This window comes from Chrysemys picta, chromosome 5 (assembly GCF_011386835.1).
Source record: "Chrysemys picta bellii isolate R12L10 chromosome 5, ASM1138683v2, whole genome shotgun sequence".
NCBI lineage: Eukaryota > Metazoa > Chordata > Testudines > Emydidae > Chrysemys > Chrysemys picta.
Window position 1 is genome coordinate 57,622,816 of NC_088795.1, and position 26,868 is coordinate 57,649,683.

The 26,868-nt window shown below is 41.3% G+C and overlaps 1 protein-coding gene across 10 annotated transcripts in view; it reads right to left on the bottom strand.

Annotated features, from left to right (window-relative positions):
* LOC122173709 (uncharacterized) overlaps window positions 1-26,868 on the bottom strand; it is a 135,562-nt gene that overhangs the window by 107,337 nt on the left and 1,357 nt on the right. For 4 of the 10 annotated variants that reach the window (XR_010601371.1, XR_010601370.1, XR_010601367.1 and 1 more), the window contains exon 2: window positions 26,465-26,556. Coding sequence is in view for 4 of the 10 variants with exons in the window: in XM_065596448.1 (XP_065452520.1) it covers window positions 8,798-9,204; window positions 10,198-10,771 (981 nt within the window). In the remaining 6 variants the exon portion in view is untranslated. Of the gene's footprint in view, window positions 1-8,662; window positions 9,205-10,197; window positions 26,615-26,868 lie in introns of those variants that run through there. The other 6 variants (XM_065596448.1, XM_065596446.1, XM_065596449.1 and 3 more) reach the window with 4 other exon arrangements.

Here is a 26,868-nt window from a genome sequence, read left to right on the forward strand (position 1 = left end):
GGTTCCAATGCCAAGGAGTCCTCCCCATCAGAGGAAGATGCTTGATTTGTTCCTTTTTGTGAACATTTGCACAAATGAGATTTTCTTTGCACAGTTATTTAGGGAATGGTTATTCTTCAAACAAATACCTGTATTTACATAAAAAACAAGCTGTTTGTGCCGGAACTAAGGTATTACCTGTTCTGTTTATTTTAAAAGTGTCAGTTATTCAGTCAGAGGGCAGTAACAATGCTATGTGACTTAAATGACCAGTCACATACCACAAATAGTAATTAGTTTACGTGAACAGTTCATAGACAGCCAAAAGTCTAAACTTTGTTCACATAAGCTTTTGCTAAGCAAGGAAAAATAGTGAATACATGCATAAAAATCAGTCTGTTTCAACAATTCACAAGACAAAAAAAAGACTACAATCCTAAGGTATCTTATTCACAATTAATAGTTTGATCACTGCTAGCTAATATGTAAAAGATGATTATCAACAATGTATTTAGTACAAAACCCAGCTGAACAATGATCGAACCCATTTCCAAGACTTCCAAACTCTTTGGGCCATAAATGGCCTTACATAGTATATCAACTCTATCCTAGTTTTGTGTTGCATAACTAATTTGTTTTTTCCAGATAGGGGACATATTACATTTTTTAATCTTTTCTATTTTGAAATGATCAGCAAAGAAAACATAAAAATATCAGCGCGGTTCAGCCAATCTAACTGCATTTGTTCAAGATATTTTCATGTTCTTACACAAAGAGCTGCATGCAACCACACTGAATGACATAATTAGCCACATGAGAGATGGAGGGGGAAGCATGCTGCACCCCTTAAAGGAGTGTGATAGATTTCTCTCCAAAGCCTGCATTATCATGAAGCTCCAGGGGGCACTGTAGCATATTTATATTCCTCAGGTAAAGGGTATGGGCCTGATCCTGGAACCTTTACTCACATGAGTAGCCCTTACTTATGCAAATCATTGCATAAACATCATAGGACTAGTCGTGTGAACAAGGATTGCAAGATCAGGCTTTAGTATTTGCTGTTGCAGGGGCTATACCCTGCTCTGTTCCTGAAGCACTGGATACACACAAGAAAAAAAAGAAAAACAGGAGTACTTGTGGCACCTTAGAGACTAACAAATTTATTAGAGCATAAGCTTTCGTGGACTACAGCCCACTTCTTCGGATGCATCCGAAGAAGTGGGCTGTAGTCCACGAAAGCTTATGCTCTAATAAATTTGTTAGTCTCTAAGGTGCCACAAGTACTCCTGTTCTTCTTTTTGCGGATACAGACTAACACGGCTGTTACTCTGAAACAAGAAAAAAAAGCATCTCAGTGGGGTTTTATCCTGATTTACCCTTTCAATTCTGTTGATATAGACCTGACCTCTGGGATTGGCATCCTTTCAGTTTCCCTACTAAATGTATACTGCACTTTCTGAAAGTTTCATCTCCTGTGGCCGATTATATATTTAGCTGTTCCAACGATGTGTTATGTAGGCTTTGGGAAAATACAGTTTACGCTAACTAAACATTGCATGAGAACTGAAATGTAAAGTCATTCCCACTCTGCAGCTTTTACCATGTGTAAGTGATCTCATAAACCTTGCTTAGTACACAAGGAAAACTGTCAAGTGGGGAAAGAATTATGCCACACAGAAAATGGTGCTTTCTATGAATTAACCAAACCGACACACTTCTTACCATATGCCACAGAGTTCTGCTATATACTTTTACATAATCCTTGGAATAAAACGGGCCTCAGGTAAGAACAGAATGCAAAGCAATGCTTCAATTGCTAGATAATTAACTGCCTTTTTCTCAATTCTTTCTCCCAGTTGAATAAAAATAGTTATTTTAATGGATTATCTGTTTATCTCCTATTTGAAAATATAATTTTAGATCTGCCCTGGGCATTGCTTTGCAACTATACTGCCATTATAGAGTTTCCTACAATTGGTTAATATCTGCTAGATTGGTGAGGAATAATTTATTTACTGTGGGTTTTAGGAGAAAATGGGAAGACCTAAATAAACAAACAATGCTGCTCAGGAACAATACTGAACTCACCAGGGACTTTACAAAATGTATTCCAAGTGCTGCTTTGGTTAAAAAAAAATGCAGTACAAATAACAATAAAATCTCTCTCTTTTTGTCTGAATAGTCTATATGCAGCAGGATAGGTGACAAGCTCTGCATTAAATTCAAACTCCTCATCCTCAAGGCTTTCCCCCAGATTACAACTTGTCTCTTACATCTCCCATCACCTTCTCATTCTACCTGGGATTCATACCAAACCTGTCAGTGTGATATATCTCAGCTCCTGCAGGGGCCTCAAACTCCACTAATTCCATGTCCTTTCACACAACTCTTCATTTTCTGTCCCATAGGCCCTTCCATGCTGTCCCACATGGCTGAAATGGCTCCCCTGAGCCTATACATCCAAACAGTCTCCTCCTTCAAATCCCTCCTCAAAACTCTTTCCATTTTCTGTCCAACAATGCCTGCCATTGAAATTCTCGAGTTGCATAAAACTACGCCCCTGCCTTCCCCCTTTCTCCCCTAGCCCACCCCTGAAACACCCTCTGCTACGGCCGGCACAGAACTCTGATCTTAATTCTACATCAACCATGGAGGGCCCAGAGCAGGGGTTATTCTTGGGTGGCTGTTTCCATCCCCTTTAGGCTCTTTTATGCTACCAAAATGGCATAAGAAGTCTTAGCGAATTTGGGCTTCACGTCTTTCTTTCCTCTGTAAAGCATCATATCATAGAATCATAGAAATATAAGGCAGGAAGGGGCCACGTGAAGTTCTCCAGCCTAGCCCCCTATGCTGAGACAGAACAAAGTATACCTCTTAGACAATCCCTAACAGATGTTTGTCTAGCATGTTCTTAAGAACCTCCAATGAAGTGGATCCCACAACCTCCCTTGGAAGCCTATTCCAGAATTTTACTACCCTTATAGTGGTTGTGCTGTGCATATTCTCAGACTAGGGAGGGAATTTCAGTTTCTAGTGCTGCTGAGCTGACATCTTTCACAAGCACTAAATAAAAAAGAGGGGTGGGAATATGAAGGATTGAATAAAAACACTGAAATAAATCAATGAAAGTAGGATTATTTTAGCATCATAGAAGAGATTAAACCTAGAGAAACATGGGCAGAAAATAAAAGGGATTAATTTGGGGAAATGTACACTAATACATTTGGGGGGAAATTGAGTTGCTATATAATGAAATCTAGGACGTATGTGAAATAGACCTACTGTTGACAGTGAACAGCAAATAACTTATGAGTTTGTAATGTGATATGGCAGCAAAAAAGACAAATGCAATTTTGAGCTGCATGTGCAGAGACATCATGTCTTGGGGCAGGAATTTAATATATGATTGCAGTGTGACGGTATGTAAAATAATGCATTCAGATCCCTATACCACAGTACCAGACAAACTGGAAGATACAAAGAGAAGAGCAACATATTTTTTTAAGGAAGCTGAAGGGATTGATTTATGAAAAAAGTTTAAAAGCACTGAATATGTTATATCTTAAATAAGTAATGACTAATGGAGGCAACAGTCTACCAAATACAACAGTCCACAAATATTTGAATGGTGTAAATACCAAAAAGGGATAGGAATTATTTAGGATAATAAAGAGGATATAAACAGGAGCAATGGAATTAAATTAAGAAAAGGTAATTTTTGGCTTATTTTGAAGAAAACTTTGTGACAGTGGTATGTATTAGGCTGTTGCGCTTATATGCATACATTTTCTTTAAAACTGTAGGATGAAGCCAAGCAGGAGAGGGGCTGGTGAATTTCTAGACAGAAGTTCTACAGTGAATCAGAGAGAGACAGCATAGATTTAGAGATAAAATGGTTTTTCCTTGCTTTAATAAAGATTTTTGGTCACAATGAGAAGAAAGAAACTCTTTCTGTGATTCTTCAGCATTGTTGAATGGAAGCAGTGGAATAGTCTCCCAAGGGAAGTAATGGAAGTCCCATTAGTTTGGCCTAAGTTTTGTTTGTTTGTTTGTTTGTTTGTTTGTTTTAAAGGAAACCCAAGGCCAGTGTGGAAAAATGTGAGTTCACTTTTATACCCAATTTACATGTACAGTTATCACAACTGTCAGAGCCAGTCGCAGGTATTTTGTCACTGAGGGCAGAAAATGTTTTTGGCACCATCCCTTCACACATCCAAAAGGTTCCAGCAAAATTTTTTAAAAAGAGCCAGGATATTTGGTGCCCCAAATGTTGGTGGCCAGGGCAGCAGCCTTGATCACCCACCTCTAAGGCCAGTCATGATGGTTGTGTGCGCAGATTGAGAATTAAGTGTCCAATTAGGCAGTTGAGTATGTGATCCCTTGATTTGCACACTCAGTCATGATAACAGAGAAATTTAAGTGTATAACATTTCACAAAGCGGTAGACAAGCTAATCTCCTAATAGGTCTTTTCAATTTATATATTTTGTGATTCATGAAAAAATTAGGTGAAAGAATAAAACAAGACAGTACAGATAAGATGAGTTCTTTAAGAACTTATCATCTGTACATAAAGTTAAACATGCCTCCATGCCAGGACAAGTGAGTCATTGGATTAAGTATTGCCATAATTATATTTTACTATGGAGCAATCTAATTTGTCCACTCCCGTTTTTTGAGTACAACTAAGTTTTACATTTCAGAACTGACAGTATGCTCATTTGAGATGAATCTTTCCCATTTATCAAGTTGTGACTTGTGCCATCACCACTAACCAGCAAAAGATCCATGGGTCTGAACAAGAATTATCTGTAAATTAGCCATTGAACCACCTCTTGGATTTATATGGGGAGTAGGTTTCACTTCAAAAGATCCCTCTGTGTTAAATACGTGCCTTGCCTATTTAATGATATTATTTAACAGGAGGTAATTTGGGGATGTGAGGGGGATCTCAATATACTCTGCTAACTAACTATGCTGAATGCAGTCAGTAAATAGCTTCAGTTACTGCAAAATGTGTGGGAAATTACTGAGAAGTAAAAGCATTAGTTATTTTCTGTCCTTTTTTCCTCTCTAAAATAGACATAGAATTCTATGCTCCATTGGCCAAGTATTGTAAACAAATCAATATATACAAATAGATATTTTTTTCTAAATTCCATTTTTAAAAGCACTCAAAATGCTCTGTGAAGATACTGTTCAAGAGAGAGTGCCTCTATACCACTCTAATGTGAATTGTATATGATGAATCACAGTGAACATTTACTGAAAGAATGGATTGACTTTATCCACATCTAGATTAAGTTTACACAATTGATATGGAATATCCAGGACTCCTTCTGCTAACAGAACTGTTGCAGTTATGCTGGTAACTGTTATCTGTTGAATAATATGTAAGTGTTATTATACTGTACCTTAAAGAGTTAAATTATATTTACTCCTAACTAACCATTTTCTCCCTTCCTCATCCCTTCAAGAAAAAAAAAATCAGTGTTTTTTTAAAATATTTGTATTTTATGCAGTTAAGGCCTGCTCCTGCTCCCCTGAAGTAGATAGAACTTGGTCTATTGACTTCAATTCAAAAGGAGCAGTATCAAACCCTTACTTCTGTAGGTTACTTAATGGATCATCTCCAAGGTAAGAACAGCAAGCGTTACAGCCTAACACACTCACCCACCCATATCTGGTTTAGTTACACCTGAACACTTATGTTCATCTGCATTCAACATCTTTAGCTGTCAGCCTGGTATTGCAGAAGGCACTGTTGCTTAGAGGGTTACTGAGTGACGGCAAAACCAACAGAATTAAGAAATAAGACAAAAGTACAATAAAAGCCTTTCCTGTTAGATGTCCTGAACAAGAAGTTGCTGGATTAGCATATTTTAATGAGAGTGTGCCATTTCCTCTGATAAACCAGATCTTTGCGAGAGAATTTATGTAACCCACTCTTCAGACTTCACTACCCAGCCTTTAACTCCACTGAATTCTAGCTGATATATTGATTGTTCCTTTCCTATATGACTGACAGGGATTTTTTAATCTCTTTATTAGCCCACCAATCAGTTATGTGGCTCAACTCTTAAATTAAACACAGCTAGTCTTGTGGTTACAGCCCTGGGCTAAGATTCAGGAGAACTGGGTTCCTGGTTCTGCCACAGAATTCCTATGTGACATTTGGTAACACATTTAGGTCCTGATTCTGTGCTGCACCACTCAAAGGTTACTGCAGCAGCTCAAGGATTCTAGCCCTAAATTAGAGCAGTCCATGGGAGTCTTTGAAGAGGCACCTATGGATCACTCCACTGTCCCAGATTAGCTGGAATGTAAAGCAGTCCTGGCATACCCCAGGCTGGAAGAATTCCCCAAGAGCTGATTAAACTCAGGGTATGTCTACACTACGAGAGTAGTTCGATTTCACTTAAATCGAATATGTGGAATCGATATTACAAAGTCGAACGTGTGTATCCACACTAAGGACAGTAATTCGACTGTGTGAGTCCACACTAACGGGGCAAGCATCGACATTGGAAGCGGTGCACTGTGGGCAGCTATCACACAGTTCCCGCAGTCGCCGCTGCCCATTGGAATTCTGGGTCAAGCCCCCAATGCCTGCTGGGGAAAAAAATGTGTCGAGGGTGGTTTTGGGTAACTGTCATCATCCAACCGTCACTCCCGCTCTCCCTCCCTGAAAGCGCCGGCGGGCAATCAGTTCGCACACTTTTCTGCTGAGTGACAGCGCGGACACCACAGCACTGCGAGCATGGAGCCCGCTGCGACCATCGCTGCAGTTATGGCCGTTGTCAACACTTCGCACCTTATCAGCCACATTTTCCAGAGGCAGATGCTGAGAAATGGGACGAGGAGGCTACGACAGCGCAATGAGGACATGAAGTCTGAGAGTGGCACAGACCTCTCACAAAGCACGGGACCCCGCGCCGTGGACATCATGGTGGCACTGGGTCATGTTGATGCCGTGGAACGGCGATTCTGGACACGTGAAACAAGCACGGACTGGTGGGACCGCATAGTGCTGCAGGTCTGGGATGAATCCCAGTGGCTGAGAAACTTTCGCATGCGGAAGGGAACTTTCCTTGAACTTTGTGAGTTGCTGTCCCCTGCCCTGAAGCGCAATGACACCCGGATGCGAGCAGCCCTGACTGTCCAGAAGCGAGTGGCCATAGCCCTCTGGAAGCTTGCAACGCCAGACAGCTACCGGTCAGTCGCGAACCACTTCGGCGTGGGCAAATCTACCGTGGGGGTTGTTGTGATGCAAGTAGCCAACGCAATCGTTGATGTACTGCTGTCAAAGGTAGTGACCCTGGAAACGTGGAGGTCATCATAGATGGCTTCACCACGATGGGATTCCCAAACTGCGGTGGGGCTATAGATGGAACTCACATCCCTATCCTGGGACCGGACCACCAGGCCTGCCAGTACATTAACCGAAAGGGCTACTTTTCAATGGTGCTGCAAGCACTGGTGGACCATAGGGGACATTTTACTAACATCAACGTCGGATGGCCGGGCAAGGTTCATGACGCTCGTGTTTTCAGGAACTCTGGTCTGTTTAGATGGCTGCAGGAAGGTATTTACTTCCCGGACCACAAAATAACTGTTGGGGATGTGGAAATGCCTATAGTGATCCTCGGGGACCCAGCCTACCCGCTAATGCCCTGGCTCATGAAGCCCTATACAGGCGCCCTGGACAGTGAAAAGGAACTCTTCAACTACCATCTGAGCAAGTGCAGAATGGTGGTGGAGTGTGCTTTTGGACGTCTCAAGGGGAGATGGAGAAGCTTACTGACTCACTCTGATCTCAGCGAAACCAATATCCCCATTGTTATTGCAGCTTGCTGTGTGCTCCACAATCTCTGTGAGAGCAAGGGGGAGATCTTTATGGCGGGGTGGGAGGTTGAGGCAAGTCGCCTGGCTGCTGATTATGCCCAGCCAGACAGCCGTGCGATTAGAAGAGCCCAGCGGGACGCACTGTGCATCCGTGAGGCTTTGAAAGCTAGGTTCCTGAGTGAGCAGGGTAACCTGTGACTATTTAGTTTGTTTACAGAGAAGCTGAACCTGCCCCCGTTTCTTTACCCAGTGAATGTTCACTATCCTCTTCAGTTTCATACCCCATTCACCCCGTTCACCCCCTTCCAACCCACGTTTAAAAATAAAATCACTGAAAATTTGTTAATGAACAACGTTTTCTTTATTACTGTTTTCGCGGTAAAGTGTTGAAACTGGGACGCAAACTGTGGTGGGGAGCGGGTGTAGTGTAGTGATGCAAAGGACGCTTCTAAACTCGAGGAATGACAGGCTCCTGCTTCTACAGTGGTCCGCACTGGTGGACTGATTGTTTCAATGGAGCCTGCCACCCGTCCTGTTCGGGACTCTGTGTGGGGGGGCTATGTGACTTTGTGGCAGGGGGAGGACGGTTACAGATCCGCTGCTGCGTGGCTCTGTGATCCAGGATAAGGACCGCTGCATAAGATCTCTAACCACCCCCACCCCCCCCCCAGAAAATGAAAACCACCTCCCAGACTGACCAGGGTGCCTAGTGACTGCACTGTGTGTGTGACCTGCTGCTGAACCTGCCCCCGTGTCTGTACCAACCCCCTTCCCCCCCTTCAAACAGACTGTCCTCTAAAAAAACATGATGGAAACAGTAATTAACAGAAACTATTTTTTATTAGCAACTAGACAGTTAGGGGATGAAACTGGGATGGGGGCTTGGGTGAGGCGGGAAGGAAAGGACTTATCAAATTTTTGGGAATGACAGCCTTCTGCCAGTTGAGCAGTCTGCAGGGGTAGAGTGACAGTTTTCACGGACTCTGCAGCCCCTCCTTCTTGGTACTTTGGGTGAGGGGGGGTATGGGACTTTGTGGCGGGGGACGGTGGTTACAGATAGACTGCAGCAGGGCTCTGTCCTCCTGCCTCCGGTCCTGCAGAACATCCACAAGGCGCCGGAACATGTCCGTTTGCTCCCTCATTAGTCCAAGCAGTGTTTGAGTCGCCTGCTGGTCTTCCTGCCGCCACCTCTCCTCCCGTTCGCTGTGTGCTCGCTGGTATTGCGACATGTTCTCCCTCCACTGACTCTGCAGGGTTGCCTCGGCTCGGGAGCAGTCCATAAGTTCTGAGAACATGTCGTCCCGTGTCCTTTTCTTTCTACGCCTAATCTGCGCCAGCCTCTGGGAGTCTGATGACCAGGTAGGTCGGGAGACAGTCACAGCTGTGGGATGGGAAAAAGGGAGTGAATTCCTCAGAAAGATACATTTTTTGGTGAACAAAGAAAATAGTCTTTCTCTGTGAACAAGACCATTCACAGCACCTATCACATGCGCACTCAGGACAAGGTTGAATTTTCGGCCTTCACATTCAGTCCCTGGGGTCTTGCAGTGCAGATCACAGAAACGGAACAGGACAGCGGAATTTGGGTAGCAGGCTGACATGGTAAGCCGTAGACTTGTGGCACCTTAAAACTTTAATAATAGCACTGCCCTACTTTCACGTTCAAAGCAATGCTCCTAGCGTTGGCCAGTTCCTGCTGCCAGCAATCCGGCAAGCATGAACTCTGCCCCTGTCCCACCCCCTCGCGTCTGTCCCTGGGAAAAATCCTTCTATGCTGCCCCTCTCCCGCCTCCACCGCATGGCTGTAAACCGCCGGTGACAGTTCTGTAAAGGAACAGGCAAGTAGTCCCAATACTCACATTCCCCTAATTCAAAGCAGGTCACTATGAGCGACATCACTCTGATGCGGATTTCAGACAGTGACAAAGAACGCATGCTTCGTGAAAGCCTGCAAAGACCAGGGCCGTATGCCACCATGATGTGCAAGGCAATGATACCGGAGTACTTGATGATAGCCTGGCGCGGAAACGTTTCATACTACGGAGGACACAACAAGGCCGCTCTCCCAAGGAACCTCATGCAAAGGCTTTCCAATTACCTCCAGGAGAGCTTCATGGAGATGTCCCATGAGGATTTCTGCTCTATCCCCGGACATATAGACCGCATTTTACTGTAGCTGCACTGGCAAGGACTAAACAGTAGAGCGCCTAGGGCAAACCAATCAAGATATACCGGACATTGTTAGATTTTTTTGCAGCAGTTGCACTGCCAAAGACTAAAACTTGAAGTGCCTAGGACAATCTAATCATGAAAAACCCACAGTTAATATTAATGTTCTGTTCTAAATAAATGTTTACATGTTTAAAACACTTACCGGCTGATCCTTCCGATTCTGGGTCCGGGTTAACACCTGGGGACGGTTGGTAGGGGATCTCTGTGAGGGTGATGAAGAGATCCTGCCTGTCTGGGAAATCAGCGTTGTAAGCGCTGTCGACTGCCTCATCCTCCTCATCTCCTTCCTCATCTTCCCCGTCCACTACCATCTCCGAGGAAGCGGGCGTCGACAATATCCCATCCTCAGAGTCCACGGTCAGCGGTGGGGTAGTGGTGGCAGCCGCATCTAGGATGGAATGCAGTGCCTCGTAGAAACGGCATGTCTGGGGGTGGGATCCGGAGCGTCCGTTTGCCTCTTTGGTCTTCTGGTACCCTTGTCTCAGCTCCTTAATTTTCATGCGGCACTGCGTTGCATTCCGGCTGTATCCTCTCTCTGTCATGACTTTGGAGATCTCCTCGTAGATCTTTGCATTCCGTCTTTTCAATCGCAGCTCCAAAAGCACGGACTCATCGCCCCACACAGCAATCAAATCCAAGATTTCCCGATCAGTCCATGCTGGGGCCCTCTTTCTATTCTGAGATTGCATGGCCATCTCTGCTGGAGAGCTCTGCATCGTTGCCAGTGCTGCTGAGCTCGCCACAATGTCCAAACAGGAAATGAGATTCAAACTGCCCAGACAGGAAAAGGAATTCAAATTTTCCCGGGGCTTTTCCTGTGTGGCTGGTCAGAGCATCCGAGCTCGGACTGCTGTCCAGAGCGTCAACAGAGTGGTGCACTGTGGGATAGCTCCCGGAGCTATTAGCGTCGATTTCCATCCACACCTACCCTAATTCGACATGGCCATGTCGAATTTAGCGCTACTCCCCTCGTTGGGGAGGAGTACAGAAGTCGAATTTAAGAGACCTCTATGTCGAACTAAATAGCTTTGTTGTGTGGACGGGTGCAGAGTTAATTCGATTTAACGCAGCTAAATTCGACAAACTCCTAGTGTAGACCAGGCCTCACTGTAAAGGGGCTCAGAACTGGCCTTAATTTTTCTCTGCTTCACTTCCCCATCAGTAAAATGGTGATAAATTAATGGTTGTGGGATGCTCTGATGCTATGGTGATGGAGAGCCATATAAGTAGCTAGACATACAGTTTTATGCCATTTTTAGTTACATATTCACGGGATATTTCAAGTTCACTACTAGGGATGCTGGGTATTTTGAGCCAGCTCCTGTGATTCACACTGTCTATCTTTCATCTCTTTCACTTATTATTCCTCTGGAATTACATTCTGCCTCCAACTCATGGCCTTCAGGCACTCATGCCATGAGGAGCCACATTTCTGTTCTGCGGCTGCAGTAATGCTGACACCATTACAGTCTGTGGTTCTGTTTTCTATCACAGTCACATGGGAGGAGTCAAGAAAGTAATCTTAAAAGACCCACAGGAAAATACCTGCAGACTTTACACTGGTATTTGCCTGTAACTATAACTGTGGTTATGATGACCATAATGAATATTTGGTCATTCTTTCCATTAATTTTTTTGGAGAGGAGTATAAGGGTGTTTAATATATTTGCATCAGCCAGCAAGTTAACAAGTGGCTTCAGACGTCAAATCCTCCACAGTTACAATGACTGACTCCAAATATTCTTTGATGTATTAATTACTAAGGAATTTTGGCCTGAAAACTATCATCCTCCAGTAACTGTAAACAGAGCAGCAGCATCTTTGACGTCCACATCAACAAATACAAAACACAGGATGATGAAATCTGGGTTTAGCCTCTCATTCAAGGGACAGGATCTTCAACAATGTAGCAATCTTTTTTTGCCCTGTGGCTCTAGCTCTGGGCTTGAATTTAAGTCCTATTGAACTGATCCAGATGGGAGAGTGCTACACAGATAATATTTTTGTACATATTAATCAGTAAAAATGCACTGGGAGTGGGATGAAGAGCCTGAGGAGTGGAAACTGGGACTGGCTAGGTGACCTGAATCAGACTGGGACAAGGAGCCAGGGATGGGGAAGAGAAAGGACTGGGACAGGGATACGGCAGAAGGGCTCAAGCTTAAGAGAAACAGGCAAAAGAGTCTGGGCCCACTAGAGCCTGAAACAGAACCTAAGATTTCTCAGTCTTGCCATTCTGCCGGTGTCAGCAAATATCTGTGAAACCCACTGACAAAGTTCATATGTCAGTCCCCTTAGCACTCCTCCATATAGAGGATGACAACCTAATACTATGATCAGTTACTCCATTAGCTCAAGTGGCAGAGTTCTGTACAGTAGATCTAAAGGCTCCAACACTGCCGATGAACCATGGGGTGTCACTAAGCTGCTACAGGATATAATTTTAGTTTTTTAGGTTGCTTTTTAAAAATTGCTACAAAATTACTAGACGCATGACACTATGATAAAAGAACAATATTAAGGTTGCAAAGTCAAGCACTCAAAAATTAGGAAATGCCACAATTAAGGTTGCCTGTGTAACTTTCATTTGGCCCCCTTGTGTGTATGTATTATGATACTTAATTACATGATCATATACTCTTATTTCCCCAGGACCCCTGCCTCATTCAGTGCACAGGATGCACCTGCTCTGGGGATGACTCATGATTGTGTAATAAAGGAGGCTGTTGTGTGTAGGACCCTAGTTTCATTTGTTCCAGAAGTTGGAAGGCGTGTAGTGAATGAGGCATGAGATTACTGGAAGAGAAAAGATGGTCTCATGGATAAGGCAATTGAATGCTGCCTTGAAGAAGTGGAGTCAATCCCTGCCTCTGTCCTAGAGTTCCTATGTGATGCCTGGTCACTGTTTGTTCCTCTATTTCTAGGTGCCTGACTTGAGACCCTAGGGTTTGATTTGCAGAAGTGCAATTGAAGTCAATGTGATTTGAACATGTAAGTGTTATATAATGTTAAATACTCTTAAAATCCAGTCCTAATGGTTTTAGGGCACCCAAATTAGTGGATAATTTTACCTTAATCTCTGTTCCTTTGCTTCCCATCTGCAAATTTGGGATAATATGATCCATTCATCTCACAGTAGTGTTGAGATGATAAACTAATCAATGGGTGTGAAGCACTCCGATACCATACTGATGAGTGCCATAAAAAAGAAAATTAATAATTCTGTCTTCAGAACAGGTTTCAAATAATGTACAGTAAATAAGCTATGAGGCCACACATTGAGCAACAAGGAGAAAACAAAATATTGAATAACTAATCATTAAATGAACACTGCCCATCACTGAATGATGCAGGGGTCATATGGAAAAAACAGTAGGTGATCATGTATTTAAAGATTTATAGTAATGCAAACACACACAAGAGTCCAATTAAGGCTACACAGGCAACCTTAATACTAGTATTGACTAACTTGTGAGTGACTGACTTTGCAGCTTTAATAATGTTCTTTTAAAATCATTTTTCTGTGTATAATCTCTGTTTAAATTGTCTTAATTAGGCTTCCGAATTAACACGTCCAGCTAAACGGGACCTTTCACACCTCTAGGAGCTGAGCTTTCTGGCTCCCTGCAGACTCAGATATCACAGCATCGTGTCACATTCAATTTACATTTGAAAGGATTTCTTCACAACCACTGTGGCTATCATTTCATTTTTTTCTAAGTGAAAGATTAGATTCTTCAAAATTAATATTAAAGATCTGGTCCTGTTCACCATCACATTCCAGCTCAATCTAACTGCTGTGCAGAACACAGACTCAACTATTTTTTGAGTCAGCTAATGCTCCTGCACACAAAAGAATTAATTTAAAAATCTGTATTTTTTCTTCAAAACTACAAAGGCACAACTTCTCACTGAGGAATATCAAATGTGAATTGTGTTCAAGATTGGGTTTTTGTTTGTTTGTTTTTGTAGTATTGGCAAGCAAAAATGTCTTCATTTTTTAAAGCTGAAGCAATACGTTTTGTCCTTTGACAATAACAGCAACTACAGCTGAATGGTTTTCCTCAAACTTTCCCCAAAAAATCATTTGTGGGCTGAAAGAAGCATAGAAAGTTTTGACTGCAAAGCATAATTTCTCAGAAATGTATGAACAAATGACATAGGACTTTACAATGGAAGCATGTAATCTTTAGGCCAGTCATGCAGTCTTAACTCTCACTACATTTGATTTAAATGCTATTTTATACTTTGATTTCAGAGACTCAGACTCAATAGAAGCTTTGCCTGAGTAAAGTAGTGTAGAATCAGACTCTTAGAATTTGAGCCAATTTCTCCTTTCAGATACTGCACTGGTATATCTCAGAGCTGAATTTAGCTTTTTAATATGACATTCACTACTACAAATGCCAAAAGGCCAAATTCTGTTCTCAGTTACAGGTGAACAACTTCTAGTGAAATCAGTAGGGACTGCACTCAGGGAACTGACAGTGCTAGTTCAGACAATGCTGTCAAACCCATCACAGCAGTGGGCTCCTGGGTCACGAGGGTATGAAAGCATGAGGGACAAGTTGAAATGTTAATGTTCAATATTCCTTCCCCAATTGTGTGGGGTGTGGAATACAAGCTGTGGCACATTGGATGAGAACTTAAATTGCCCCTTTGTTGTAGCTGGCTGGAAGCACATCACAGCAACTTCCCTCAATCTATTTAAAAGGAAATTTCTATCCACTGTTACCCTAACTCTCAGCTACCATAAAAACACACACACGCGCCACATTCCTTGCCACTCCATTGTGGGCTTGAATGGCTCCCTCCTTCAGCTGGCATATAAATTTGAAGCAAGTTTATGGGTGCAAATGAAATTATACATAGTCTGATTTTCAGACATGCTGATCACCCATTATTCTCAAGGAAAGTTATTGGGTACTGAGCACTTTTAGTGACCCAATCTAGACATAAATCTTAAGACCCATAGCAAGTAGCCCAGCTAAATGCAAGGAGTCTGAGACTTGCTTGAACTAGCCTTGGTAACTTAGAGCAGAATTTGGCCCATAGTATTTATAACATTTTCTCTTTTGTTTGAAGATGAGTTGAAATATTTGTAGTTACATAGTACTTTATGGCTCAGAACGGCTTTTAATACTTGGTAAAATCAAACCATGTGTTTGATTAGAATAAATGTGTCTTTTTTATTAAAAAGGATAGACAGATGAACACATTGCTGATACAATGTAAATCAACGCAAAAAAAATTCTTCAGCATGAGTGAGAAAAATACTGAACCAGTACAAGACATGGATATTTAATTTCTTGTATTTATAAGAAAACTGAGAAAAAGATCCTTGGGTTCATCTGAAGGTTAATTCCTGTAATTTAGGTATTTTGAAACAATATATTTCTCTTTGGGAAATGTACTACCCTGTTGTCCAGCACTCAAAGTTTACTAGAGTTTTGTGGGAAAAGAGCTGTTTGGCAGTGTCCCAGTCCATAAGGATCTGAGAATGATGTGCCAGAAAGACTCAGGAGGCCCAAAAAGCCACTTTAAAATATTGAAGTTTTCTTTTTCAGGGGCCCAGTTCAGGGGTTTCAATCTGTTTCATAGATTTCTCTACACTGCAGCACAAAAGCTAACAATTTGCTACAGGCTCCCTCAAACCCACAAGTATTACTATGTTTAATCAATGTTGCTACTTCAAAAGGAGGATTTTGTTTTTACTTGTTTTCATGGTTACTGTAAAACTTTTATCCTGTAATAGCTATTCATTTGAAATGTATTTAGCAAGAAGAATGTCTTCCAATCACGATTGCTTATACTGCATGTTTGCTGGGATCAAAGTCTATTGTCATCCTCATATGGCTTTGTGTTTTTCTATGCCCCTGTTTATAAAGAAAGTGAATATTTGTCTTTATTATTCCATAATGAATGATTAAATCTAATCACATGCATAAGCTGTTACAGTAACTTTAGCAAATAAATCTATGTGAGGATAAAAGCAGAATCATGCACATATTCTGAAAACAAAAGCCTTTTTACTTTTCTTGTCCTCCTTTCAGCAGCTCTTTGAGCCACTTTACAGAACACTTCTGGGGAGTATTCAGGTTAAAATTCACAAAGAAATTCCTTTTAATTGATTTGTTTTAAAGTGAAGAGAGCTGTATAGATTTGGCAGAAATGTAGAAGCCTCAAGAACTAGGTACAAATGGTATCCATTCCCCACAGACACACAGTTTCTTCTTTTTTTAACACTCCACTTCCACTGAATTAAAAGGAAGTTTTGCTATTGATTTCAAAGGGAACAGAATCAAGACTTTTAGCTTTAATAAGCTGTACCTTTTTGGGTGGTGATAGGGAGGGTGATTGGAAATACACCTCTACCTTGATATAACGCTGTCCTCGGGAGCCAAAAAATCTTACCGTGTTATAGGTGAAACCGCGTTATATTGAACTTGCTTTGATCCACCGGAGTGCACAGCCCCGCCCCCCCGGAGCACTGCTTTACCGCATTATATCCAAATTTGTGTTATATCGGGTCGCATTACATCAAGGTAGTGGTGTACTCTATTTTAACATTTTTGAAGGGAGTTGTGAAAGTAACAGCAATCAGAGAAACAGAGAAATTAAAGACAGAAAAGACCTACTAGGTCATTTTGCCCATTCGGCCCTCTACAATAAATTAGTGTTAGAGTAAATGCAGAACACCATTGACAGGGTTTTGCCACACTTTATGCTTTTGCTGTATAACTTACAACACTAAACAAAGTCCAGAAAGGGAAGGAAGTAGCATATTCTCCCCCATGCCATCAGAGGCATTGAATATCCCAAGATTTTCCACAGATCAAATGTCTCCAGGAACTCATGCTGGTTCAAAGGTCTTTCCAGCCCATTCACAGCATTGTCGTGGCTTGTAGAGCCATGATAGATCCTTAAATCCTTTTTCTTTTGTGCCGTAGTTTTATTAAGATTGCTTATTTAAAACAAGTCTCAAGATAGAAGATTGGAAATCAGCACAGAAAATCAGGGACAGAATAAACTAGAAAATAATTCCACTGGTTTTGTAATGAGAAGGTGTCTTATTTTTAAAAACTGTTAAAATATTTCATACAGGAAAGAGTAAATATTTTACTTTTATTTTTTGTGTCCCCTTCGTATCTTCTTTCTCCATTTACACTGCTTAAAAGTGTGTTGTCCACAATAAGAGCATCTAAAATTAACATTGAAGAACTCTAGCATTTGAAACATTCTAGAGATGAACGTACCAAAATATAACTGCAACACAAATGGGCTAATTCTAAAAACCATACTTCGAAAGTTTCCATTATCACAAATGATTCCAACATTTTCATAAAAAACACATGAATTATTTCATACCCAGTAAGTCAATGTATCTATTTAAGCCCATCATAAAAACAGAAAACAATGCTTATGAATATCATTTACAAAACCATTGTTTAATAAATATTCTTACATTTGGTGCAAACCAGAGAAGACCCACCCAATGAAGTTTCTATTACATCACCTGAAAATTCTGAACACAGAAAGCAAATTGAGTTCTCTGCATTATACATATTTGTACAGATTATATATGTATGTTATCTAAATTTTTGCCTCTGTTTTGTACACATACATTTGGTTTCCCATAAAGGAATCAATGTATTTTCCTAGCATAATTGTAATCTGATATATCTATTGTATGTATGTATATTCACATGTAATTTAGGGTATATAATAGGATTTACATTGAATTAATATCATAGCTGCAGTGACCACTCTTTAATAAAAATCCCATTTTAATGCATAACTTCTATAGCTCTCTGTAAAACTAAAAGATTTTCTCAGCAGTCAAATCCTCTATTCCCTTTCCTTATGAAAATCTGTATTCTATACTTCTTTTCTGAATTCTCCAAAAGAGAATACTAGTGTATTATGTTTACACTACACTTGAGAATTTCTCAGTATTTATATATAGCCTGGCTTCAATTTTAGAACTATAGCACACCCTAGCGGTTATTACTGCTGTTTTACTGCATTTCTCTTGCATATTATTTAAGTCACCTTTTCTGCATTAGGAAGGCTTCAGGTCTTTTCCTGTCCTTGCCTTATAAATTAAATAAAAGTAACAGGGGTTAAATGACTGAACTGAGATAATCCAGGAGTATGGAGGTTTTAGATATTGCTGTATTCGGGTCCTTTTATTTATCTTTTTAAGTTCAAAACACACCTCTCTGTCATATCATCAGTTTTTAAGCAGAATTCACAGTAGTTATTAGCACAATATACCCAGTAAATTTCATTTTCTCATAAAAGATATCCTTTATATGAGTTCTGTTTCTATCTGAGCATCCTTTTTTTGGTAATTGGGGAGAAGGGTTGTACAAGATAGTAATTAAAACTTCACACCCTGAATAAAACTAGAATGCTAACCTCAGGAATGAAGGATATTAAATGTCTCAATGCATTTTATAACAGTTAAATCATTGAAATCTGTCTGTTGAAGTGATGAATCATGAGTTGTCATTATGAGAGTTTAAACAATCAAATATCTATAGGTAACTGACGTCTCTGAATACCCAAATACAATAATTTTTTAGCTCTCTTTTTTGACGTGGGAAACTGTGAATGATAACTAGGTATTACGTTAAATTCACTGAAAATCTTGAACATCATGGGCCCAATTCCATTCCAAGTAACCTAAGTGTGATTAGATGCCTGCAAAACATTTCCCCAGAACAATATATTCCTCAGAGTCTCTGATAACACAGGTAATGGCTTTATAAGAGTATTTCTCTTTCCAGCACATTGTGCCAGGTAAGATGTATACTTGCTAAAGGAATAGATCTGTAAACAGAGTATTATTTATATATTATAGGGGCTAAAACTGCTTTCTTTACTTCTCTTGGGCACGTGCGATAGAGGGCATAAGGTGCATCTTCCTCCCATGCAAGTAGCAGGGTAGGACCCTATCATAGGGCTGGTCCACACTGGGGTGGGGGGGAATCAATCTAAGATACGCAACTTCGCGTAGCTGAAGTCGAAGTATCTTAGATCAAATTACCTGGCGTCCACACAGCGCGGGATCGACGGTTGCGGCCCCCCGTCGACTGCGCTACCGCCGCTCGCTCTGGTGGAGTTCCAGAGTCGACGGGGAGCGCGTTCGGGGATTGATATATCGCGTCTTAACGAGACGTGATATATCAATCCCTGCTAGATCCCCGTTAAGACGTACCCATAGTATCCAAGAGAGGGTGACAACAAGAGGTGGGACTGGCTAACTTGCCAGTTAATGCACTATGATGGCCCATGTCCCCAGAGGAATGTGGTATCTTTTGTACCCCAGCTGATTAGTGCCAATCCTGCCATTAGCAGCATACGCTAGCCTGGGCTGTGCTTTTACTCCTGCTCAGAGAACTAGCAAAAAGTGTGTTCCACCGCACATTGCCCTGCCCTGTTAAAAGGATTCCCACAGGTCCCAACTGAGCCACCAGGCCAGCTGGATATTTGCCTGGTAAATGGTCTGTTTCCTGCTGCTACACTTCTGGTCTAGTTCCCTCTCCCAATCTGGTATTAGTTAGCTAAAAGCAGACCACTGCAGCAGGGGCTGCTGCTGTGGAGGAGAAGCAGGTCACTCAGATGACCCGTCCCAGATGCTGTTCCTTCTTATTTGGATTCCCTGCTGCTCTTTCTGACTCAATGCTGACAACTCTTATAATTTTATTGCAAGGCTCATGATATTTAGTGTTCCTCTTAATGTCCTAGCTCCTGGAATCATATTCTTACATATCAACTTTCATTTTAAACAAGTAAATTTCTAACCTTCATGGTTTCAGATAAATGCTTTAAAAGGTGATTCCTAAAGGCTCAAAATCCAGAAAGCAAATAAGACGATATAAATAAATAAATGCTGTTTTTCTTCTCAGATTTTTTAAGCTTGTTATTGAAATATTGGACATTGTCACTATTATTGCCAATCTCTCGCCCAATATGGGTGAGGTGAAGGCCGAGCCAACAGCATCCCCTGTGCTCATCCCACAATCTCCTCCTGTAAGCAATCCCATTTTCCTCTATCTGCCACAGAACCCTCTACAGGGCTATGGAATGGAAGAGAAGATCCCCTGCTCTTGAGCTCCTTACAGGGCTGGGAAGGATGTGAAGATCCCACTTGTTTCCTTCGTAGAAAGAAGAATGGGAAAGAAGATCCCAGCAGCTCAAATTCTAGCACCAACCATAGATGATAAGTGTTCTACTTCCTTAATACTATAGCAGAAAGACAAGTGGGAAGCAGAAAATAAAATGTTCTAAACAAAAGCTCAACAGTGAATCAAAGGGGGAGAGAGAGAGAGAGAGAAAGAGAGAGAGAATGTGTGAAAAATGGCCATCTTCTCAGCAATAAGTATACAATAGGTAATTACTTGTTAGAAGAGGGAGAGCATATTTTCTGTAGACTAATAAAGTTCCCTGTTTAATGTTAGAAAAATAACTTGGGGGGGGGGGTCTTTACTCCAGTGACATTACCTTGGCAGGCAAGGGGGAAATTATGGTGTATTCTTTCTGCCATAGTTGGTTGAAGTCTGTTTGCTGAGGATGTGCTAGACAGCATCTTTTACCCTCTACCTGTGCTATTCTGGGCAAGATTTCATTCCTTTATATTAATTAAACACCGCTCTAAACCAGCTCATACCCAAGGGTCCTCCTCACTACAGAAAGCATTCCAACGTTCTGGGAATCCTAACTTGTCATTCTTTTGGAGCTGCCTAGGTGACTGTTGGGCTTTTGGCTAAGAGATATATGGGATCAATTAAAAGACATTTGTTCTATGCTGCTAGACATAGATGATGAAATTTTGGAAAGGTTTTCATATTACTGAACTTGACAGGAGTGTGACATTACTTCCTTGGAGCAAGACTTCATAATAAGCTTGCTGAATTTAAGAACACTTGGCACCCATCCTTTGTATATTGTAACAAGTCAGAGCATTGATAGATGTGCCCTTTTGAGGGCTGGTATGAGAGAGTTATTTATGTTTGATTGCTTTATGGCCACTATTTTCTGTGTTACACAGCCTTTGGTCTTTATGTTCCATAATATACTTTGAGTCACTGTACTTACATTTAAAAAAATAAAACTAAGTGCTGTACCAGGGAAATACAGAAGTTCATTCACTGTAACAGGAATTCATGATTAAAAGTGTCAATCAACCTAGCAATAATAATAATGAAACAAGTCCCCAGCTGATACACACAGATCAGTGTAACCTTGAGCAAAGGAGCCACACTGGAAATTATCACACAAGCTCCTGGTGAGAGATGCTTCTGGAGTTGAACACCCCCCATTCTCTTCAGTCACCATCCATAAAAAAAGCAAGGAAGTAGGCAGGCAGGCAGGATGTGATGGCAATTTACCAGATTCTCATAGCAAAGATCAAACTTTCTGGAACTGGTGTCACCATTGTTATATTCAAACATGATAGAAGCCAGTGATGAGGGGAAAGGGGTGGTTAATGTTGATAAAGAGGGAAACTATGGTACTTTAAAAAATATTTTTGTTTCAGTTTTAAAATTGTTTATGAAGTTTTAATAAAATAAAAATAATGTAACTGTCACTAGTGTGAATAAGCAACAGTGTTCTCTTCTGGATGAATCAGGACTAATCAACAGTGTCTTACAGACTGCATACTACAAAGAATGAATAGAAATTTTTCTCTAGTTTAAAAGCAGTAGGGGGCTTGGTTTTTTGTTGCAGGAGGACCAGAGTTGGGGAAGGGATAAAAAGAGATCTTCACAGAGAGAAGGAATGAAACAGTAACAGTGGGGTGATGGTGAACTGATTTTCCTCAGCCCCTGCATTAAAGAACAGTGCTTGCTGCAGGTGATCAGTAAGAGAATCACCCCTTGTATTGTTTTAAAATTAAAATGTAGTGGCAGGGAAAAGAATTACACCCCTTGGAATCAAGCAGAAAAAAAGCATGTGGAACAGAGAGAAACTATGTCACAGTCTGACACAGATGGAGGCTTGCAAATTAAACAGAACCTCAGAGTCTTCAGAAATAGAGGATGTGCAGGAGGCTATACAGAAAAAGGCTGTACTAAGCCAAACCATGGCATGGGGCTCTTTGGATTATAGCCAGGCAGAAGTTTTGAAAGTCAGCTCAGGGAGGGACTCCCAGCTGGGGAGTAATCAGGTCAGCTGTGCCTAGTTAGGCTCAGAGCCTTAAAAAGATACTGGGTTAGTTCTGGGAGGTTGCTGCCTTGAAGCATGAAACAAAAAGGTACAGAATGGTGGGCAATAGATAAGGACTGCAAGAGCTCAGAATAAAATCTATGCCAAACCCTGTGAACAGCACAGTCCTTGAGGGGTTTTACGCCAGTAGGCTCTGCTGCTGAAGGAGTCCACTAGTGACCAGCACCTTTCTCCTTCTGGTGGAATCAGATTATGCCCAAAGACTGCTGGCAGCCTGTTCCCACTCCAGCATTTTGAGGGGGCACTGGTGCTGTGCTCTGGTATTAAGAGTAATTTCAAGGAAGACTCCTCATAACCAACTGCTCAGCTTCCTTTAATATCACTAGGCATTGGAATTATTAATATTAGTGTGAGAAATCACCAAACACCAATTTAGCCATAAATTCCTTTATTCAGTCCAAGGCCAAATGGTATTTTATGCAATTGCTCTATATATGCTTAAAAAGACCAAATAATAAGCAATTTACTATATCCAAACAGTAACAAAACATTTATAAGCATTTGGTCAAGATACTTACTAATGGGCTAAACCCAGAAGTGCTAGACCCATAGTGGTTGACTCCAGCATGGTCAAGCAGCTATTAGCAATGAGTTTACTTTTTATACCCTTTAACAAACTACTGGTGTCACTGCCAATTACTAACTTCAGCTAAAAACCAACTGGAGACAGTTTACCCTTATTTCCAGTCTTAATCCAGATAAGATTTACAATCTCCTTTCTTCCTAAGGCCTTTCCTCTCCTCCTTGCTGCCCAACAGTTTCCCCATTTTATCTGCGTTCACATAGGCATTAACACTAGTGTGTGGGTTGGAGAAGGGCTGTGTTGGCTCATTTTAAGACGGATTCTCTTTGTTTAATTTAAAACCATCTGTAGTCACCCCTATTAGTCAGAGGCCTTCATTTTAGAACATAAGAACGGCCATACTGGGTCAGACCAAAGGTCCATCAAGCCCAGTATCCTGTTCTCTGACAGTGGCCAATGGCAGGTGCCCCAAAGGGAATGAGCAGATAGGGTTTGGATCACTTGATGATAACCTGTCTCCCAATCCCAGCTTCTGGCAAACAGAGGCTAGGGAAACCATTCCTGCCCATCCTGGCTAATAGCCATTGATAGACCTGTCTTCCATGAATCTATCTAGCTTCCTTCCCTCTAGAAACTTCCCCTTATCTTGTTAGTTAGTCTTTGAACCAGACATCCTCTCTACTTTATTCCTTCTGGCCTTATTATTTTCAAGGTCTTCCTTCTACTTGCTAGTTAGGGCCTTTCTTTACTATATATTTCCTTAATGAAACTTAAACTAACTTTAATTCTTTAATTTTATACTTATACTACACTAAAACAGGGAGGAGGGTTTGGCCTTCAAAGAGCCAAAATGATGGAAGAAATTGTGTTAATTTTTAAATGCACTGTTAAATCATGAATTACCAAGAAATAAAACTGCTTGCTATCGATTTGTATGTATTAATTATGGAAAATTCACCATGGAGATTAATATACTCGCAGGTTTGTCTTACAGTAGTTATTCTGGAAACTGTCCTTTTAAATAAATTCCTTAAGAGAACTTTTTCTGTTTAATTTTTTCTAATAGACAATAGAAAGGAGCATTAATTCTGGCAAGTCAAATATAAAAGCATAATTAGGCAGGCCAAAAAAGAATTGGAAGAGGACCTAGTAGCAGACTCAAAAACTAACAGCAAAAAAAAAATTTAAGTACATCAGAAAAGGAAACCTGCCAAACAAACAGATCCCTCACCAAAGGCTCTTAAGGAAAGTAAGCAGTCATGGGATAAGAGGGAAGGTCCTCTCATGGATCAGTAACTGGTTAGAAGACAGGAAACAAAGGGTAGGAATAAACTGTCAGTTTTCAGAATGGAGAGAGGTAAATATTGGTGTCCCCAGGGATTTGTACTGGGACTAGTGCTGTTCAACATGTTCATAAATGAGCTGGAAAAGGGAGCAAACAACAAGGTGGTAAAATTTGCAGATGACACAAAACTACTCAAGATAGTTAAGTCCAAAGCAGACTGCAAAGAGTTACAAAGGGATCTCACAAAACTGGATGACTGGGCCACAAAATGCAAAATTCAGTGTTGACAAATGCAAAGTAATGCACACTGGAAAACATAATCCCAACTACAGTAGAACCTCAGAGTTACAAACACCTCAGGAATGGAGGTTGTTCGTAACTCTGAAATGTTCGTAACTCTGAACAAAATGTTATCGTTGTTCTTTGAAAGGTTTACAACTGAACATTGACTTAATACAACTTTGAAACTTTACTATGTAGAAGAAAAATGCTGCTTTTAACCATACTAATTTAAATGAAACAAGCACAGAAACAGTTTCCTTACCTTGTCAAATATTTTATTAACTTTCCCTTTATTTTTTTTAGTAGTTTACATTTAACAGTACTGTACTGTATTTGTTTTTTTTTTTTTTTTTTTTTTGTCTCTGCTGCCGCCTGATTGCATACTTCCAGTTCCAAATGAGGTGTGTGGCTGACCGGTCAGTTCATAACTCTGAGATTCTACAGAAAAGCTCTTGTCTAATGACTGTACCAAAGAACAGGATTTTGTTCCGAACTCTGCCTCTGCTTTGATGTGCGACCTTGGGCAAACTACCTTTGTTGTGCTTCTGATTTCCCATCTGTAAAACTCAGTGATTGCCTGACAAAATGACAATGGTGCTGCCAGGATTTTTGTATTAAACCTCCTACTCTCTCCACCCCTATATCTATGAATATGAAGACAGTAGGTTTTTTGGTTCTGTGTATTTGTTTTTTAGGGGGGGAAGAGGGTTCCTTTGCAGCAGCAGGATCTTTTCAGTCTTGGCGTAATATTCCACACAAGTCTGGCCATCATCCCTTTTATATGTGTTCTAGGGCTGTAGTGTTAGCAGTACAGTACAGTAATAGTTATGCCTTAAAGACATAGGGTGGGATCCACAAAGAGTTTTAGGCATTGCAAAGCTGAGTGTCACAGCACCTACCTTTAGGTGACTGGAAAATCACTGTGATCCACAAAGCCCAAGTTTGGTGCCTAGGCTCTTATACAATGAATGTGGAGAGACAGGCACATCAGAATGCAAGCTACAAGGGAGCTGCCTAAGCTAGCCAGTGGGAGACATTGATCAGAGGGGTGTGAGAAAAGCACCCCTCCTCGGAAAGAGGCGCCTAGATCTGCTAGTGATCCATAATGTGGGGGAAGATAGATCCTTGGCCACTTAAGTTGTGTGCAGGACCTGAAACAAAACAGCTGGGGGGGAGAGGAAGCTCTATTATGATCTTTAGTCAGGTGGTTAGATTACTCGCCCAGGATGTGGAGACCCCCAGATCAAGTACCATGTCCTCCTGAAGGGGAGAAGATATTTAAAAAGGGATCTGCCACCTCTCAGATGAGTGCCCTAGCCACTGTGGGCTATGGGATAGTCTGATGTGGGTCTCTTTCAATCTCTGCTACTGAAGTTGTTCCACTTTGATTAAACAATGTTATACTTTATCTAGCCCAACTAATGTTTAAGAGTAAGAATGACTCTATAGCCTGGTGGTTGCAGCACTCACCTAAGAGGTAGCAGATCCCTGTTAAGCTGGGGGTCTCCCACATCCTGGATGGGTGAGTACCCTAACAACTAAGGTAAAGATTATATAGGATAAAGACTCCTCTCTCTTTCCCCCCTCCCCAGCTGCTCTGTATGAACTTGCCTGAGGAGCATAATCTAGTAGGCAGGCCCCTGCATGCATCTGGAGCAGCTGAACAACTGTTGTTCTCAGTTTGTGACTTACTCTCTCTGGGGCTTATGCAGGAGGTAGGTGCCTGGGCACACAGAGTGAGGCTGTCATGCTCATGCCCAGAGGAAAAAAATTAGGTGCCAAGTAAATTTAGGCATCTACAAGTTTAGGTGGTAGCCAAGCAGGAATTTTGTGGATTGCAGTGGCACCTAAAAAAGGGACTTGGGTGCCTAAGTACCTTTGTAGATCTTGGAATGTGCAGTTACCCTTTTCATTTATAGATTGGAGGGTTGCTTCTCCAGTCCACTGCAGAAGCTGCTGGTGACTTTGAACCAAAATGCCTGGATGCTAGTAATCCATATAGTTTGGGGTGTTTTGTGTTGAGTTTTTTATGGGGGAGGCATACAGGGAGAGTCATCTGTGTGGAAGCCCATTACTACCACTTACCACCCCTTTCTCCTTGCATCCTCTGGACAGCAATGGCTCCTGCCTCAGGCTTCAACCTCTCTCTTCTCATTCCTCTTCTCATGTTAGGAAACCTGTGTAAATTATTGAGGATGTAGTCTTTGGTATTTTAGGTTGCTTTGTTCCTTAAATCTAGGGTGGTGGGAGGAAAACAGAGCACAGTCAGCTCTCCATATTACCAGCTTCCCCTATGGCTAAGCAGTCTAACACGTTTCTGGTTTTCCTGCTGCCATGTTATGTTGTGAAATGAAATTCTCTCCCCCAATGCCTAAATGCCAGGAGAACATGAGTGTTCAGAAACACAATTTGCACAGTGCAAAGCTAGGATCAAATCCAATCAATCTTTATATATGTAGCTTGAGTGGAAGTATTCATGTGGGTAAACA